Source organism: Mytilus galloprovincialis, chromosome 8 (genome assembly GCF_965363235.1).
Source record: "Mytilus galloprovincialis chromosome 8, xbMytGall1.hap1.1, whole genome shotgun sequence".
In the NCBI taxonomy this organism is placed as follows: Eukaryota; Metazoa; Mollusca; class Bivalvia; order Mytilida; family Mytilidae; genus Mytilus; species Mytilus galloprovincialis.
Window position 1 is genome coordinate 27,733,910 of NC_134845.1, and position 21,493 is coordinate 27,755,402.

General features: G+C 31.3%; 1 protein-coding gene across 1 annotated transcript in view; it reads right to left on the reverse strand.

Annotated features, from left to right (window-relative positions):
- LOC143085470 (uncharacterized) overlaps positions 1–7,616 on the reverse strand; it is a 29,433-nt gene extending 21,817 nt beyond the window's left edge. The window contains exons 1-5 of the mRNA XM_076261828.1: positions 7,564–7,616; positions 6,164–6,279; positions 5,166–5,301; positions 4,658–4,687; positions 89–268 (exon numbers count right to left, since the gene is read on the reverse strand). Coding sequence (XP_076117943.1) covers positions 89–268; positions 4,658–4,687; positions 5,166–5,301; positions 6,164–6,244 — 427 coding nt within the window. The 5' untranslated portion in view covers positions 6,245–6,279; positions 7,564–7,616. The remainder of the gene's footprint in view (positions 1–88; positions 269–4,657; positions 4,688–5,165; positions 5,302–6,163; positions 6,280–7,563) is intronic.
- Between the last annotated feature and the right edge of the window lie 13,877 nt (positions 7,617–21,493).

Here is a 21,493-nt window from a genome sequence, read left to right on the forward strand (position 1 = left end):
TATCACTGAAACTGTTGGATTGCCTCCCTTTGTCTTGCTTTTGGAGACTTATGTTGAAAGTGAGACTTAACAACCCTAGACACCTAACCTTTGCCTATATCAGTTTCCTCCACATAGCTTCCAGGGAACCAGCCTTCTTTATCCTTTATCCTGCCCTTCCACCACCCATTTCCTCTCTTTTCTATCAAGGTCACAACATCACCAAGGTCAAGATTAAGTTGGCTGTCTTCCTGGGCTGTGTATGGGTACAGTACATGGTATAGTACATCTGAAATCAAATTTTACAAACTGTGATGACTATTGGATTGACAATTATTTTGTATTCTCTATAAAGAATAAATACAAGTGCCATTATTTTTACATCAACTAATTTATTATAGTTGGAAAAGAATGAACATTTTTTTGATTTTTTAAGTTGCAATGCCTATTAAAACCTGAGTCTTCTTTATGTTGTTTTCAGAAAATAGTTCACTAACAGTAGTTCAATGTAGCTCATTCAATGTCAATGCCCTCAGTTCATTTTGTATCAAACAATCAAACATAAGAAGCATATGGCATATGGTCCAGTGACCTTTACCCTTAAACTGTAAAATTCAAAATATCTACTGGGAATTGGAAAACTTTTTGTAAAACCTTATAACGAATGTGGAACAAAAATTAAAAAGAAGTTCACCTGCAAGTTAAAAAATTAAATCAGTGATATAAATCATTATGGACAACAGTTACAAAATAGTGTGTATTCATTATCTATCTATGGTATCAGGCCCTGGGTCATGGACATCACACATTAAAGAAAATAATTAGTATAATATATTGTCACACCTAAGGCATTAACAAGTTTTTAAATATTGCTAAAAATGAACAGAAAATAATGGTTTGAAACAAAAGTCATAAAAGCAGCTTAATAAAACCAAATGTTTGTCAAATGTAAAAAGCTGCAAGACAAAAAGCTCTGGGAATCAATTTTTTTTTTTTAGATGTATATAATAATCACTGTGTATCTGGAAAAAAGAACTTCCTTGAGATGCAATATTTTAAGAAGTAGATTTCATTGTGGACTGAGATCAGATTACAAAAACTACTTGTATTACATCAAAGGCATCACAATATGTGTTTTGCAATACCCATTGTTAAAAGTTGCCAAGTGTTTCTAGTGATCAAATCAAAAACATGGAAAACATGAAATTACACTTGTGAGAGAACTTTGTTTATAAAGTGTAAGCATACCTCCTAATCAATAATACACAAATGAAATCAACATTTACTTACACATTAAAGATAACCAGCATCATTCAATTATCTATTAACAATTATTATCTTTTGTCAGAAAGTAATTTTAGAGTTACATGTAAGAAGAATAACAAATTTAAACTTTATGAAAATTAGACAAAAACCTGCCCCTTTTTTTTCAATGTGAAAGTTACAAGAATTTCCACTGCTTAATTCTTAACCCTTGTCATCAGCAGATTAAATTATTAAAAAGAATGTTAAAAGATTTGATTAGTGCCATTATCCGAAGCAACTGTTTACAATAAATTGCAGAAGAATATTTGACAATTACTTGAGTCAGCTATGATCACATAATATGAAGAACAGCCTTATGTTCAATCAAATCATAATCTTGCTAAACACATGTAAAGATGATAAATTGTAAATTTTTCTCCGTAACATACTTTCTTACAATTAGCAGGCAGTAAATTGTTCAAAGATAACAGGTTTTCATTAATTTAACATAAAACGCAATATTCTCAAAGCTGACATATGAACATTGCTTTCCTGAAAATTTTCTGCTATTCAATTTGTAATGATGATCTAGTAATACAGGTGCTTTCAAATCAGTGAGTCATGGGGGTCTGTTATTATTATACTAATGATACTATCTAAACCTGAATCAGAGGGATAGAGAGAGTCATTTTTCTCCAATGGTGAACTCTTTCCTTAGGAAGTAAATCATTAGTTTAAATATTCCCTTGCATATATTCCCTAAGGTTTCAATTTGGACAGATTATAAACATTAGCAGGAAGAGGAATTACACCAGTGAATGTCATGTGATAGAAGTACCAGCAACTCCAGACTTAGAACTAGGAAAAGAGAGCATTTAAAAAAGATGTGGTATAACTACCAATGAGACAACTCTCCACAAGAGACCAAACGACACAGAAATTAACAACTATAGGTTACCATACGGCCTTCAACAATGAGCAAAGCCCATGTCTGACACTGATAAAAAAGAGAGAAATAGTCTTGGCAGTTGGTATAGATGAGTTTTGATATACATATATGGACAGTTGGATATATAAAGTTGAAATTTTCATTTATATATCAGTTCCAATAATCTGTAATGAAAAATCATCTTTGTTTTTCTAAAAATAAAATCATAGTTTTATATATTGCTTGATTATTACTAAAAAAGAACTATCCGCCAGAGACAAAAATGATGCAAAAATAATCAACTATAGTTCGTTATACATCCTTTATACGCAGAAGCAAAAGACATATCTAATATGAAGCTATAACAGTCCCAGATATGGCAAAAGGTAAAATCGAATAAAAAGAAAATCAATGGGCCTGATTTATGATAAAAATCTAATTGAAAAACAAAAATAACAAATAGCAACCAATGGCTCCTTTAATCACAACCTTTAGTATTGGGACAGGTACATAAAAAATATGGCTGTAGCCCGGTTAATCATGTTATTTCATATTTTACCTAATATAACTACACAAAAATTAAAGTTGTACAATTACACCAAAACTAAAAATATATTGTATTCATAAAATGGTTACGATTGGTCTATTTTTGGATTCCAGTGACTGCTTTGCAAAATGTCAAATTAGACTTAAATATATAGTTGTTGGAGAAAAGCTTTAGAGTTCTTCTCAATGTTAAATTATATGGTAAATATGGAGCACCCCCAAACACCCCTTATTTTTGTTTTTTCAGTATATGGATGTCTCGAATCTTTTGTAAACTGATGTTTGTCTTTATATCATTTTGCTTTTGGCCATAGTAATTGTCTTCCACTTCTGATTTGTTAGTACCTCTTCCCTGTTTCCTCCCATTTTATCAAAAATCAAAGACAACAAATGCTTTATTACAATATTACTTCCTGTTAGAGTTAAAATTATTGTTTTGTTCATCTTTGAGCTTCAGTATTTGTGTGTGTTCTTCTGCATGAAAAAAAACCTTTATTGACTTGTATACTATGCAAAATTAAATAAATTTGTACTTAAATATTTTTGATAAGGAAATGTGCTATAAATCTATTTTCTCAATGATACAGTATGTATATCTGTCTTAGTAAATCTGATGAATAATTCTGATTTAAATAAAAGATAAAAATAAGATGTATGATTTCCCTTGATAATGAACATGGTGAAAGGAATTTCCACAAACAACAAAAGCACTTTAGATTATCAAATCAGATCAGATTTTACTTTCCCAGACATAAAATGGAATGATTTCAATAATGTTAATACCACCATGTCGTTTATTTCAAAGATAGATTCTGGCAAATTTTCTAAAATTATTTGGCATACTGTGTCTTCCAAAAGTCTCTGGTAGTGCTTATTTTAAATTCATCTGGGTGTGTATACATGTATAAATTTACCAACTGCTATTTTAATATCAGAATGAAAATGACAAAGGAATTAAAAAAAATTTAGAATTTAAAAAGTTTATTATGTAATACATTTTATTCAAATGATCATAGAGTTTGATGACGTAAAAATACAACATTTTTAACATTGCCGATGAATAAAATGAGAGTATATATCAATTAGACAGCAACCCAACAAAGGAAATAACTGAATGCATCAATGAGCTACTTATTACAAGGTCACTGTAAAAAACAAATAAAACCTAAAATGACAGGAACAACCTTTCTATCCTCACTTAACAACTAAAACCTTCAATATAATATTAAGAATTTTTCTTACAAATTAGAATATCAGCTTTTTCCATTGAAAATGCACCAAAAACATTAAAAAAAAAAGTATGATAAACCCTCCTTAAAAGATAAATTACACAAGTATTTGTTAATTATGTAAGTGTCATTAACTTAATTTGTTCATTACAATTAGGTTTCAACAAGACTTTGCTCCGAGCTTTGCTCTAAATTTAGGAATTTATGAAAACTTTAAGGTGAAAAGAATTTTCAACAAATCAAATAGAAGTGAAATGTAATTTCTTTTTTTATCCCTACAGTGAAACCTGTGGTCCCCTCAGGATCATAGAAAAATCACCTTCAAATATAAGTTCAAAATACATAGTTATAATTATTACATAGGGAGAAAGACAATAACCCTAGAAGACAGGTTTTTCCTTAAATGAGGTGACCTTTTTAACAGGTTCAACTGTACTTAATATGTCATGTTTATCAATTTCACCAATATTTGTAATGTTTCCTCAATATTTCCATCATATCTAATCCTATAAACAAAGTTTTTTTAAGACCCGTCACTTTGATGGGTGTAAATAATGAGATGTATATTTAATACGATTGACCTGAATAACATGTCAATTTGACTGATAGAAAATAATAAAAAGTATTATAATTAATGCAAATAAAATAAATAAATGTGACACTAAAAATTAAAGCAGAATAAATAGCATCTGAAAAAAATAACAAATTCAACAACAACATATTTTTATACCTATTCTATACTTCTTTTTTCCAGACCAACCTGAAGTAAAAACAACTTAAAAATGTTGTGCTCTCAATTGTTTAAGAGTACTAAGTACAAAAACAGATCAGAATTATACTGATCAATACTGTAATATGACTCCTAAATCTGAGATAAAGTTACTCTTTTTAGTATATTGTTTCCCTAAGTAATTTTTTTACAGTACAGACATTCAACCATCACTGAAAATAATTATTGGATTCTTAAATGCCTTTGTATTTCGTTCAATTTAAAAAATATGGATTTCAAAAGATTGATTGTACATGTATGAACTTTGTTAATTTAAAAAACAGAAAGTTACTTCCCTTTTCTCTTCAATTTTGAAAGATCAAATGAAATATTCAAACTATTTTTTTAATCATATTATCCATATTCATTGATATTCATGAAAGCAAATATCCACAGGCTTTGGTCAACCATATTTAAACATATGCCTAATACTGGAAATATCAAACAACTGTAAAAATTAGGGTAATACCTTTACTGGTTTTGGTCTGAACCTTTGGTGATTCTGATACTGTATCTAGTACTGAGTCAAATGTTGGTGCATAAGATATATCTCCTCTGTTACTAGCCCAAAGGTCTCCTATCTGTACTGTTTCTACTGTGTGTTGCTAAAAAAATGTATTCATTTAAAACTAACAAGTACATGTATGTAAGATAGTTATCTCCCTTCCTGATAGTCCCTCTAAGATATCTTAAATACATAGAGTAAATGTTATACTTGAATGATAATCAAATCATAATATCTTATGTACAGTATGTCTTTTATGCAACAAAGTTTATCTAGTGTGTTTTTATTGTCTGTTGGTCTGTAATCAAAGTCTGAAATAATTCTATTAATTAAAACTAAACATCTGGCTTTGATTTAGAGCAATGTGAAGTATGCTTTTATTTTTGACTCAAAATAGTTATCATATAGATATAACCAATATTTTTTGTTGGGGAGAAGGGTAGGGCTATATAATGTATTTATTGTTAATTTGTTCTCTTCCTTAATCCTTAACATGCATGAAATATTTGCCACTGGATATATTTAGGCAAACAAGAATCAATCAATCAATCAATCAATATAGTATATTTCAAAGGTTAAATGTACTGTCTTTGTCCGAGTTTGTTGGAATTTTTCTGTTTTAGGAACCAAATACATCTAGAATACAGCAGTTTCTGCTGTGGTTATCATAATCTGTTAAAATTGATGCATTTTCTGTTTCAAATTGACACCTAGAATTTGTGCCCAAACTAAACCAATTTATTTACTAATTAACTATTCGACATAAAAGGGTTTATGTTCAATACTCTTTGAGAATGCATGGAATATACAAAAATTCCATATATGGGTGGCTCCTTAACTTACAAAATTTCTACTCTTGATAATTATTTCAATGCACAGTTGTACCATATTTTGGCTTATCAAAGTGTCATTTCTACATACATTTATTATACTACGCAACTGTATTCAAATTGAATATTTACCTTTGTGCTTGACCTTTTCTTGCAACAGACAAACAAAACTATGATTAACAGAATCAGTAAACCCACTCCACATAAAGACATTCCAAGGATTAATGTCAAGTTGTCTGTTAAAGATGCTGCAAATAATAAGAATTTAATTTAATACAAACTTTGCAGTAATTTTCATATGAATTATTCAATTTTACAAGGTTGACATTTTCAAAAAGCGGAAGATTTCAAATTTTATCGGGAGGGACGGAAGAGGGTCTAAAAAGCGGGAGATTTTGACTCCCCCCGGAAGAATCACATGTATTCAGAATACAAGAAATTTGTAACTTTTCTCCATTAATGAATGTAGTGACAATATTCAATTCTGATAAATACAATGTTCATTGAACATGACTGGGTATGAATTATACAATATCTGTATTGCTATTATATTTTTTTCATGTTTTAATGTTATGCTTCTTAGTTAGGTGCTTCATGACCTAAAGGGACACTTTTTGGGGCCCTTTATAGCTTGCTGTTAGGTGTGAGCTCTGTGTTGAAGATCGTACTTTGACCTTAAATGGTGTACGTTTACAAATTGTGACTTGGATGGAGATCTATCTCATTGGCACTCATACCATACCTTCTTTTATCTACCTATAAAGAATAGCAAAATCCAAAAATTTAAAGAGTGCTTCCAACATAATTTATCACATTTATTAGTTCTATTTCTATTTGTGATAACTCTCAAACCATTTTCAATTCAATTGATTGAGACTTTTCATAATAATTTTTATTAAAATCTATTTAGAAGTGTGAGAATGAGGCAAATATTTTTCAAATAGTTAGAATTTCAAAGGGGCTTACATTCAATTGAATTTGGTTTTCAAACTTGATTGAGACACTTTTAAAATAAGTCTTTTTATGATTCTTATCAAAATCTGTTAAAAATTACAATGATCATACATTCCAAAGAAAATTTTTAATCCAACTACTGAATTTTGAACTTGATCTAATTGTTGTTGCTATAAACCTTTGATGTAAATTTTATCAACATCTGTTCAGAAAAGCAAAGGTGAAAGTACTTACTCAATCAAGATTTTTTCATATTGAACTATAAAATAAATTCATCAAGAACTGTCAGGAATAAAACAAACTTTCACATTCTAAACTTTTGGGACTCATTTCTATTCAACTTTTTGATATTGCCTTTTTACTTTTTTGATTCGAGGGTCACTGATGAGACATTTGTAGATGAAATGCACCTCTGACACACAAAATTTTGAGCCTGATATCTTTAATGAGTTTTACTTACTAGGTCATGCAGTTAGATGGATGGACAGACACTCATCATAGCTCTTGCTACCTCCCTTTAATGTGTCTGGGGGAAAACAGATATTTTGAATCAAAGCAATCCCTCTAGTTATACATACATGGAGTGGCTGATACACTTCCATTAGTGGCAGCAGTGGTTATTGGCAAGAGTGGGGGGGGGGGGGGGGGGGGCTATATGAAGAACTAGGATATACTATAGTTATACTTACATGGGGTGGCTGATACACTTCCATTAGTGGCAGCAGTGGTTATTGGCAAGAGTGGGGGGTATATGAAGAACTAGGATATACAATTATAGTTATACTTACATGGGGTGGCTGATACACTACCATTGGTGGCGGCAGTGGTTATTGGCAAGAGTGGGGGATATATGAAGAACTAGGAAATACAACTATAGTTATACTTACATGGGGTGGCTGATACACTACCATTGGTGGCGGCAGTGGTTATTGGCAAGAGTGGGGGGTATATGAAGAACTAGGAAATACAACTATAGTTATACTTACATGGGGTGGCTGATACACTACCATTGGTGGCGGCAGTGGTTATTGGCAAGAGTGGGGGATATATGAAGAACTAGGATATACAACTATAGTTATACTTACATGGGGTGGCTGATACACTACCATTGGTGGCGGCAGTGGTTATTGGCAAGAGTGGGGGATATATGAAGAACTAGGAAATACAACTATAGTTATACTTACATGGGGTGGCTGATACACTTCCATTAGTGGCAGCAGTGGTTATTGGCAAGAGTGGGGGGATATATGAAGAACTAGGATTAACAACTATAGTTATACTTACATGGGGTGGCTGATACACTTCCATTAGTGGCAGCAGTGGTTAGTGGCAAGAGTGGGGGGATATATGAAGAACTAGGATTAACAACTATAGTTATACTTACATGGAGTGGCTGATACACTTCCATTAATGGCAGCAGTGGTTATTGGCAAGAGTGGGGGGATATATGAAGAACTAGGATATACAACTATAGTTATACTTACATGGGGTGGCTGATACACTTCCATTAGTGGCAGCAGTGGTTAGTGGCAAGAGTGGGGGGATATATGAAGAACTAGGATTAACAACTATAGTTATACTTACATGGGGTGGCTGATACACTTCCATTAGTGGCAGCAGTGGTTAGTGGCAAGAGTGGGGGGATATATGAAGAACTAGGATTAACAACTGATGATGACGGGGAAATGTTTGATGTCAATTGCACTGAATCTATTCCATTTGATTTCACTGGGCTTGATGAATGACTAGAAATTTTGTAGTTTGACGTTTCATATGATCCTCCAACAGAGTTCAGAGGTGGTGTAGCTGAGGTTGATATTGGTTGGGATGTTGATGATACTGATTGTGAACTGTCATGATGAACGGTGGAGAAGGCACTATGACTTGATGCTAATGAATCTTGTAGAATAGTCATGGATGGGACATCATTATGTAGTGTCGCTGACGACCCTGAAAGTAATGCTGATGACCTTGAAAGTAATTCTGTTGAAGAATGCTGTGATGATGACATCTCAGATGAAAATGAGGCTGTCGAACTGATAACATCTCCATGGAACACAGTTTGTGTACTAGTTAATGAACTTGTGTCACTTTCGGTTGCATTAACTGCCATTTTCACTTATTGCGAGGTTTTAATTTGTAAATTCCTAAAGAACATTTTCACGTCATTGTAAGAATTCCTTGGTATTATAACAAGCCACAATGTACTATCCATAATTAAATCCAGTTATCATGCCATAAGGTGGCCATTCCTAATCATGACTTTCATTTTCTGAAGAAGAAGAAACAACAGTAAACATTTTTACGATATATACATATATACCAAGAAACTTGTTTTGCATGCACATGATTAAAAAATGCGGTTTTCATCCACGCAATCATAGATTTGAATGTTGTTTTCAATTAAGACTTTCTTAGATATATATATATTCACCAAAGTATGAGATAAACTTAATGAAGAGATATATGTGACATGTCTAGTCTTCTTTGAAGAAAAAACTCCCTTTATGAGAAAATTTCACATCTGATCAAATCAATTACATAATCAATAAACCTTGGAAGGTCATATCTTACAAATTTTCTGCTTTTTTAGATATACAGACACTAAAATGGCAATTGTATATATCTAGTAATTATGTTCTCTTTTGCTGATCTAATGAAAAGACTATAAAATCATTTGAAAGTAAATGTACCATTCCTAATTTAGCAACATAAAAAAAACCTGTAAACTTGAAAGATGTAATGAAATAAATTCTATCACATGGTTTATTATTTAAAGAGCTTATGGTACTAAAAACAATCAAATAAAATTTTAGCTATATTTACAATTATATCAAAACTTAATAGAAAATGACTAATTGGGTGAGGAATAACAAGCATGAAAATAAAACTTACACAGCATAATGTAGCGCAACATGACTTTTTTGTACCTCCATTAGACTAAGTGTATATTGTTTAAATAATTTAAAACGATTTTTAAGTAAACAATTTTTTTTTGATAAAATATTACCATAAATGTCAAAAATAACAATGTAATTTTATTTTTTGTTCCTGTTTTAATACATAAACATACCTTTCATTCCATTGTGTAATTAGTTTATATAAGTACCATCATATAAAAGTACTGACCCCCTCTACTTAATATTTCCTGTTTTAATATATTATTTCCTAATAGAGTTATGGACCAAAATAGATTTTATCTCAATCTTCCGTCAGTTCATAAAGTATAGACAGCTAAACAAATAATCACTCGAATCAATTGTAATATTACTGAAAATGATTACTCTTCTGTTTATATTCAATAAATGTAAGAGATGATTTTTCAAAATGAGATGACATGGTTCAAGGGAAAAAAATTACAATTAACTTCTACATGATTTGGTCTCTGGTGGATAGTTCTCATTGGCAATCATACTCATTGTTGAAGGCTGTGCAAAACCTATAGTTGTTAATTTCTGTTCCACTAGGTCTCTTGTGGAAATTATCTCATTGGCAATCATACCACATCTTCTTCTTTGTTATTCAAAATTAATGTACTAACATATATAGCCTTTTAAGGTGACTATACGGTATGGATTTTGCTCATTGGTGAAGACTATGCAGAGCATATAGTTGTTAATTTCTGTGTCACTAGGTCTCTTGTGGAGAGTTATCTCATTGGCAATCATACTGCATCTTCTTTGATATTTTGAACAAATATACTAACTTGAGCTTTCTATAGCTGAATATGGGATATGGACTTTGCTCAATGTTGAAGGCCATAAAGTGACCTATAGTTATTAACATCTATATAATTTGGTGTCTTGTAGGGAGTTGTTTCATTAGCAATCATACCAAATCTTCTTATCTGTATATTGTGGAATAAACATTATAAGTTATATGGTTCGCTACTGACCCCCTACGGATCCTTAGAGGGTTAGTAAAATCCATAGGGGGTGAGGCCGGAGGCCGAATCCCCTATGGATTTTATTCACCTTCTATGGATCCGTAGGGGGTCAGTAGTTAACCGTATAACGAATTTATCATACGCTAGACTTTTTCTGCTGCGTTTTGTTGAAAAATAATCAAAGAAACACAACAACATTAATAGATGACGTCACCATTACCGCGTCACGAACCCCCTATGAAATTTACTAACCCCCTACGGTCTCAAAGGGGGTCACCACATGACGGCGTTAAACCAATCACAACGTGATAATTTAGCCGCGGTACAATAAACTTACATATAGCCTTTAATATCTGACTATGTGGTATGGGCTTGCTTATTGGTGAATGCTGTACAGTGACCTATATTTAATAACATCTATATCATTTGGTGTCTTGTAGAGAGTTGTTCCATTGGCAATCATACCAAATCTTCTTATCTGTATATTGTGGAATAAACATACTTACATATAGCCTTTAATATCTGACTATGTGGTATGGGCTTGCTCATTATTGAAGGCTGTACAGTGACCTATATTTAATAACTTCTTTATCATTTGGTGTCTTGTAGAGAGTTGTTTCATTAGCAATCACACTTATCTATATATTGTGGAATAAACGTACTCACAACATGCATGATGCTATTAAATGTAATTGGTTATCCAGAATTTATCAATTTTTACCTTGAAATCATGATAATTTGCTAAAATACCCCCTTCTTTTAATCAGTAAAAGCCATTAACCATGCATCATTTCAGGGTGTTAAAATGTTAAAACGATACACCCCATTTGGTTAACACCCTCAAGAGTGTTTCTTATACAAAATAAGTGCAACAATGCAGTGATACCCTCTCAATCCAATATAATTTAAATAACTGTTTAAAATATCTGGGGTAGGTGGGTAGGGGTACAAAACTAGACAAAGTTTGAAGTGGAACATGAACTAATTCTTCTTCTCTAAATGTAAAGGTATGCACTCTAAGAAAAAGAACCAGATCATATGGTAGATTTTTTTATCACATATTTCAATAAGACATAATAGAAAACCAATCCGTACAAGAGATCGAAAGTCAAGCGTACAGCACCAGACATTTGTCTTTTTCATTTCGTGCATACAGTCATAAATCATAACTTAGGAAATATGTCTCATCCCTCATCTCAAGATATTTTTCATTTTCATCTTTCTTATAACTATAAAGAATCCTTACCAGAAGTGAGGCATGATCTCCATCATTTAACACATGAGTTAATCATAACAAGCCATTACAAAAGATGTGTATTGGTAGTTAGTCATACTCATATCTATTAATTTTGATTTGGTAATTGGTGTATAATTGGAAAGTTCTGCCATATTATGGATCTTCTATAATGGATAAGCATGGGGCATTTATCTAGTGATCAAACGGATAAAGATCAAGTTCTAATTTTGTTGTATACATACATGTAATAGATTATTAATCCTGACAATCTAAACAGGGGGTGTTTATAGGGATACTGTTTACTAGTAGCAGAAATTATAATGTATATAAATTCAAAAATAATGTAAAAGTTACAAACAGTACAACCCATTAATGCTGCTAGATTATAGAAATAAGGTTACTTCAACATACTGCACATGTAGCAGTACTAAAATACACAGACGTCCAAATGGAATGGGAATGTTAAACTCTAATGCCCTAGGTTTGGACAGTGTCATGATCAGTGAGAAAAAACTCCTGCAACAATTCCTCTTTACAGGGTCTATAGATGGCCTGTTTTGAGTCAAAACTTTTCCCCTTATTAAGCAATGTAACATACCATATTTATTGTTAGTTCCAATCCAAATAGTCCCACCAGCATCCCAGTGACAACCTAATTTACTGAACTCATCTGTTTGTTAATAAATTTTCTTAGTCCTGACTATGCATGAAATAGGAAATTTAATTATTTATATTTTATCTTACTTTAATAACACGAAAGTATGAAACATATATATATATAAATACAGGATGAGATTGAAAGTCATGTGTGTGGTCAAGATGAAAGGACTACAGTACAGGATCCCTACAAGGACTATTTTTACAAAGTATTAAAATGAGATTTTTTACTAAATCAAATATAAATCTCTTTGTAGTATGCCACATAAACTTTTATACCTCTGGATAACAAAACACGATCTATATTTTTTATGTTAATGGTTATATAATTTATAATTTAAATAAGATAGAAAATGTAGATGTTTACAAACAACGAACAAACACAATTATTTAATCAAGTCAGGTTATTTACAACATTTAATAGATGTTTTACTATATGTAATATGAGGTCAGTTCAATCTAGTGTTAAGGTAAAATACTAACTGTACCTGTAAGATCAAAGTGATTGTCACCTGAACTAGGTATATATCTAATTAATGATAGAAGGTACCAGTTGAAAGGTTAGCATGCATCCTGTTGGTATACATTTGATTACATTACTTCTAATTCCTTATTTTGTTTATGATTTATTCGCTCTTATTTCTATGTTTTTGACAAATAAAAACTATTAAAATCTGTGTCTTCTAACATAAACTTTACACTTTCGACCAGCCCAGAGGAAAAATATAAATTGATGAAATGTTTCAATAAAATCATGATATCTAGAAGGTATTTGTTCTTTAATGTATGAAATCAAGAATTTGTCAAGTTATACATGGTACATTTATTGTAAAATGTTCTTAACCTGAAATTAAATACATTGTATTATAAATTGCCACCTGAATATGACCTCATTGCTCCATGGTTTATATACAAGACTGAAACTCCATGAAGTTTTTTTTACATATAAATTGATACTTGCAAACATCATAAAATATAAAAAGTTCTTTGGCTTGTATGGTTTTCTTTAGACCTTTTCCAGGGGGGGGGATATTGTTATATGATTTAAAAAGCCATAATTGGACACTACCTACTTCTGGACTGCTAACTATTTAATTGTGAATTACTCCTTTTCTTCTTTTGATAAATTAACATTGTGTCCTGTCACAATCCAGAAAAAGAAATTAATTTTGGACCAAACTAAGTTTAAAACTTTAAATAATTTCATTGACTTACACCCTTTGAAAGGACCCATAGAATGATGTGCTACAAACCCAAATCCTATATGCTTAAGTGAATTTAAAATCAATTTTGACTTCTATAAAATAAATTATTTCTTTTACTATTCAAATGTTCAATAAAATGAAAGTAACATACTTTAACATTATTGAATACATAACAATAAAAACACCATAATACATATAAAATAATTCTAAGTGTCCTATGAACATACTGGTAGTCATTTTGGCCAGCTGATTACTAATGACTTAAGTAAAGTTGAAACGTATATATATATATCATATATATACAACTCGTCTAAACATCAACCCAACAATGTTAGATCTGTAAATTTGTATTCGCAAATTTTTGGTTTCCCTCGCCGGGATTCGAACCCATGCTACTGTGATATCGTGTCACCAAATCGCCTGCACTGCAGCCGTCCCGCTAGACCACACAACCACCTGGGCTCTACAATATATATACAGTAACCCCAAAGTGTACAATTGATATTACTTTTAACTAATAAGCAATCTGCAATGAAATAATCTTAAAGATAAGAATCCAGTTAACTGTACTGTGTATAGCATTTGTTTAACACTATAAACTGACAACTAATTTCTGCTGTGTGATGTTATATACATATACCAGTAAATAACTGATTGTGCACCAATCAATACCTATCAGTAGCCAGTGTATAGGGATACATTTACATTTTTAGGCCATAATAAATAATAGGTTTGTTTGCCCAAACACTACCTACCCAGAAAAAAGCTGCCTACTCAAATTCTTTTATTGTCCTGATTTGAAGAAGTTTTTTTTAATCAAATAGGCATGAAGGCTAATAAACATCTGATACTTCAATTTCTTTTTTTTGAAAAAAAAGAAAAAGAAAATGCCTACCTACCTACCCACTGTCTCACCCTTTGAGTAGGGTTTGGGCAAACCAAAATATTTTTAAGTGTGGCCTTATGCATCAGTTGTGAGAATTTCTTTTAAATTAGTATGACAATTTTAGGTGATACTCAAAAACTGGATACAGCTGGTTATACGTGTATCTTGTATGAAATAGTCAATAGTCAAATAGTCTTTGAACGAACAAGACAATATTTTTTTAATTTAATTTCAATCACCAAATATTTCTGTTAAAAATAACCTTTGTTGATAATTATCTAAAAAAAAATTACAAAATCAATGTATGGTATGCTTACCTTGACAATCTATCAATATATAAAGGTATTGATGTTGTAACACCTGCCTCTCACCTGACATTTTTACCTGGCTATAAAAAATCTGATGTCCCAATCAAAATAATAATTTGTATGTAATGATGTCAATTTCATGAGCTAGAAAACAATTAGGAGGTGGGTCACAATTCATTGATGTGACTATTTTATGTTTAATTAAATACTTAAGTGAAAGATAGTTCAGGTAATGTCTTATAAGATTGACAAACATTACTTTGTTAAGACTACATAAATGCAATCAATGCATCATTTACATAGACCTTTTCGTGTAAGTTTAAAAGCATTGACTTTAAATAGGATTAAATGAAGTGACTTGAGAGTTAAATATGACAAACTTAGCATTGGAGAGTTATGTTTAAAATTTTAATCTTTTCTTCAACACAGTTAAAAAGGCTGTCTTCTGATACCTAGATTCTATGCACAATCAATTGAGGGGTAAAGTGTTTTTACTGGGACCAATTGAATCTCCCTAAGCTACATACACAGGGAACAGAAGGAATAATTACATCATGGAGGGAAAAATTACAGCATTGAGGGAACACTTATTGCAGGGGGAACACTTACATCATAGCTGGAACATTTACAGCATGGAAGGAACACTAATTACAGAGGGAACACTTACAGTATGATGGAAACACATACAGCATGGAGGGAACACTTACAGTATGATAGAAACACATTCAGCATAGAGGGAACACTTGTAGCATGGAGGGAACACTTACAGTATGATGGAAACACATAAAGCATAGAGGGAACACTTACAGCATGAAGGAACACTTACAGCATGGAGAGAAAAACTTACAGCATGGAGAGAAAACTTACAGCATGGAGAGAAAACTTACAGCATGGAGAGAAAACTTACATATAGTTCAATAATTTCTATCAATTCTCCATCAGTTAAATAAATCATTGGTTGAGAATCATATCTTATTATCAAGTCTAAGACAGTTTTGTGCACAGACCTTACAAACTTACCAATCATGTGCATAAAAAAACAAAATTTTTATTTAAACTATAAAAATAGATAGTTTAAATAAAAATTATCTATGTTAAGTTTTCTCATCAATGACAAGAGTATCACGCTACCGTAAACCTGGTGTTCCCACTATCTTGAGACAGTACAAAATTTATTACTCTCCATGCAGTCATGCAACAGAACTGATATTATTCTGGCAGAGAAAAACAAGAGTGAACATGCTGAAATGTCTCGCCTTCTTTACTTATCATTGATATTATGTTGATACTAAAATATAAAGCGATTAAGAAGTTAGCTAACGCTGCCTCCACCGCTGCTGCCATATCACTATCCCTTTGTCGAGCTCTCTGCTACATAATTTGCAGGCTCTACAAAATTCAATTACAAATATCCCCCCTAACATTATTTTTACGCTTTCAAAGTTACATTGAAATTTTGAGGTGGCCTATCATTTGATTTTGAAAGTCATGTTCCTCTTTGGTAAATATTCAATGGTTATTTTTTCTAACCACATTAGAAATTTAACTTGTTAGTTATGTCAAGTATTTTGAGTCTTTTTTATTTTACAATGTTCACAATCAAATATCAACTGATCTCCTTTAAATAGACAGCCATATGTGTAAAACTATGAATGGAATTACAGCTACTGTGAAATATCCTAGGTAAGTAAAATATGACCAAATGATAACATTCTATATATGAATGAAAGCTCAATCATTTTACTGATATTGGTGGAACTAGGCCAGACACTGAAGATAAACAATAAAGAATGCTTTAATAATTGACAACTAATAAGGGATGAGCATTTCCGATAATTATACATGGTCCGCCTGGATATGTTTGACTCAGAGAATACGTTTTTTCCCCTCAAAAGCCAGTTCAAATCAGAGCAGTTTATGTACAGCTAGACATATAAATATATACATTGCAAAATTTAACACCATGCAACAAACTGAAAATTCCTTTAAAAAGTCACACAAGAAAAATAAATTATTTTATTTATATATCTCAACTAAGATTTACTTCATTTATTAGATTACATAAAAATATGAATTTGCAATAATTCTCCTCATGAACTCCTAGGTTTCTTATCAATGCTTCACCCCCCCCCCCCCCCTCAATAATACAAATCAACTGTCTTGGTGTATTTTTTAAAGCCAGTCATACCTATAAATTTAAATTTACAAAATATATTATCGCATCTGTCACCGACTTGTCTGTTTAGATAGTATTTCATTTGCATCTATTTATTTCTTATCAACATCTTATCAAATATAATCAGGACTTGTGAATGTCAGTTTGCTACCAGTTTCCTTACACATATTTATTGTATTATTAATAATGCATTAGATATAAGTAGTTTCATTTCTTTTTCAGTGGCACACATTAAATTCTAATGCTTCTAATTTTGAGACTGTTTTATCACCTGAATGTTGAATGTGTAGTAAATGAAAAAATAAAATAAAATAAAACTCTGAATCCTTCACATAATATTTAAGCATGGTCCTGTCTGAAATTTAAAAAAAATTGCATGGTGTTTTATAAGGCCACTACAAACAAAGAAACTTTAAAAACTGTATTCAGAAATAGTTTAAGCATTAAATAATAATACAGCTTTCCCATACACTACTATAAGCCTAGCTGGTTTGTCCTTGTGTTTAATTCCAATAAAACAGTAGACAAACAAACATTGTGCAAGAGGTTGTAATGAAATATGCCATTTGCAACCATGTAAATTGGCCGTTTCAAATCTAAAGTATCATGGGTAATTTCATTGTTCGTACACCAAAATGAAAATAACGTCACAGCATTGGTTAAATTTCCATTGTTTATGAAATTTTTAACCAATCAGGATGTTTTGGTGTACACTTTTGAAAATATTACCCAGGATGCATTTGATTCTGAAACAGCGAATTGAAATAGAAATCAATTTAGAGCAGCATTACTAGAAAACATACTGACAAGGGACTTTCATACACTGTTTATCCTTATGGAGGCATTCAGTTGTGAATTAAGGGTTAAGGGTTAGGACAGGCATAAGTGATAATCTTACACAATTTGGCTATTTTAAATCCAAAAAGGGACATAACTCTGAAACGTGAAACATCATAAGTACAACATTTACCAAATTTCAAAAGGTTTGGCAGAGGCTTAATGAAGATACTGTCTGGAAGTCAAACATTTTTCTTTATATTTTCAGTTGTGTAAGGTGCTGAACTCAGAAAAGACAAACACGAACTGGTGTCTATCAATATTCCAATTTTAGATAGTTTAGTAGAGACTTTAAAGTTATATGTTTGAATATATCTGATAAACTAGCAAGTGCACACACAACAGAAACAAAAGAAATCGAATAAAAGGAAAAAAAGGAGTTTATTTTTTAGTGGTAGTAAAAATCACTCCCTACCAAAAAAAAAGCTTGAACTTAAACCACTTAAGCGTAATATCTGGGTTAATATTTCTTCCATTAATTTCAATTTTGCTATAAATTAGTGACGTTTAAAATGATTCAAATTTTTACCCTTCCACTCCTTCATCAGGAAATGAGTAGTTATTATCAAATTTTCTCTTTGTATCAATTATCATCATGACTATAAGCTGCCTTAAAACAGTACTTAATATTATATAATTAGAACAGGAAATCGGTAGTTATTTAAGCTATTAATGTATACAATTTTCCTCTAGTCATGTAAATCATAAGGGGACTTGAAATAAACACGACTTTTCATTTCTGGTTGACATTCATAAAACATTCATGTATCAATATATAGACACAAATTGAAAGAGGATAAATTACTGCTACATATATTTAAAATATCAGTTTTCAAATTACTTTTAAAAACACTGACATTATTGATTTATTTTTACCATAATCTTCATCAATAGCAATTACTAGATAGATTATCAGGATTAACCTCAATCTTTTGTTGTTGTTCACAAAAACATTTAACATCCAGATAATGATTGAATAAAATGTCTTTAATCAAGCTTATTCTGTATGCAGGTGCAGTGCTTCAAGTTTTTCTCAACTTTTTTTCTATCAAGAATGAGAATCAGAACCTTTAATCAAAGTTGACATATCCTTTTCCTCCTCAGCAATACTGATAAGTATTGATGCTGACTGCATGCATGTTAGTGGCAGATCCAGAAATTTTGATAAGACCCACTGACTGCCTAACAGGGGGGCCTAGTCAATTGTCATGCTTCACTGAATTCCTATATAAACCACAGAAAAATTCCCACAAAAATAGGGGGCAGGCATCCTGGCCCCCTCTAAATTCGAGTTTGTGTGTAATTCTGTAAAAACACAATAATTGATTCTTTACAATTCCAAAACACCACATATGTATGGCCTTCTTTACAGACTTTTGGTCCATTTTAGGTTGATGTCAATAATTAAAAGTCTCTGTAGAATTCACTTACCGGTACATCTTTTCTAGGCTACATTATAAGACCTTTTAGCGAACATCATATAATTTATAAATGAAGTGTTTGTGGGTATATACATGAATGACACGATAACCAATCCAGACCACAACTAACAATAAAATCATCTAGAGGGGTCAAGAATACATATATTCTTGAAGGCTGTAAGATAATCCATTGAAGCCATTTTTCTCAAAATAATGTTTCCATAACCTTTAAACTTTTATAGATAGTCTTCTCATTGGCAAATTATACCACATGTCCTTATTTTTCTTCTTACAGATTCATACTAGAAATCATAATATCATAGCAATTATGCTTTCCAAAATTATATAATTACTTTAACACATTGCACCAATATTTGTGAATTAAAAAAGGAAACTGTTCGGTTGCTTTGATTTTGTGATGTTTAGATACTGCATGCAACACATCAAAAGAATATAACATGGTTTGGAATATCAGTTAAAACTTTTTAATTCCAGATTTCTCAGCCAAATACATAGTTTTAAAAAAATCAAATTTATTATGTAGTAAATAATTACTAAGCTATTAACGGCTTTTCTACTATTACTCTTTCTTTTGACAAGCCATACTTAAATGGGTGTTGTTTACTTAATGTCCAGTGGCAATTATTACATGCATATTGAGGACAAGAAACAATCTACAGTTAATACAATATGTAGTTACAGCTGTGTGGGGTCACAGGGATAAAAGAGAGAAAATAGAACTACCTTATAATGGAAATCAATGGGCTGTAGGATAGGGACATACATATATGGATCAATTAAAGAGTTGTTGCAAGGGTTATTTTACATGGAGATTAATTGATTAATGGATTGGTGTTTAATGCTATTTACAGCACTATTAGCTACTCTGTGGCAGTCAGTTTTACATGCATAGGTTGTTATAAAAAGTCAGTATACATGTATCTTCATTATGCTATGATAAGGAGCTCTCATTATCAAGTCTTGTATCAAAGCTAAAGTTAAAAGTGGTATTAATCAAATTTGTACGATTTGAAATTCTTTGGAAGTCAATAATAATGAGTTTCTTTCTGTTTAAGTTTGCTTTTATTTACAGTAACAATTGAGATTATTCTAATCTGTATTATATACTTCAACATAAATCATTTTTTTTCCCCTTTAAATATATCTAGATCTGTTGTGATCATACCACACTCTACTTTCAGATTTGTTTATTCACAGTTAATATCAAACGTCATGCGACCATACAAAACACTTATACATGTACATATTATTTTCTTTTTATTGAAAATATATAGTTTTTTAACTTTTCATCACTAAAAAGCTTTTATAATAAGCTAGCAAGAATAGTTTCTACTTTCAAGGGATTTATTCATATTGGTGAAGTATGATCCAATCCATGAATTGTATTTTATCCCATTTTTTTTTCTGGGGTCTCTAGATATTGTTAGGTAGCTGCCTTATTAAAAAATATATACTACAGATCTCCTTTGACTAATTGTATTTTGTAATTCCATGTCCATCATTTGATGAAAACCTTCAACATTCCTAAATCAACACAATAAACAGCTGAAAAATGATTAGCAATATGAGGCAACACATTTGAAGTGTGTACAAATTGTTGTCCTTGGGAGTACAGCAGACTCTCTTATGTAACAAATCAATACCATCCCCACAACTCAATGAGTCATCATTAACAACTGTTCTTCAATCAAGACATGAGAGCCGAACACACTATAAGGATTTTTTCCACTGACATCAAAATCTATTAAGAGACGCTTTATCAGAAAATAACTGATGATATTTTATGGTGCTTTGTAAAATTTTAAGATCGTTTGTTATGCAAAGATAACACAGAAAAGTAACAAAGACTATCGAAAACATTCTAAAAAGTTATC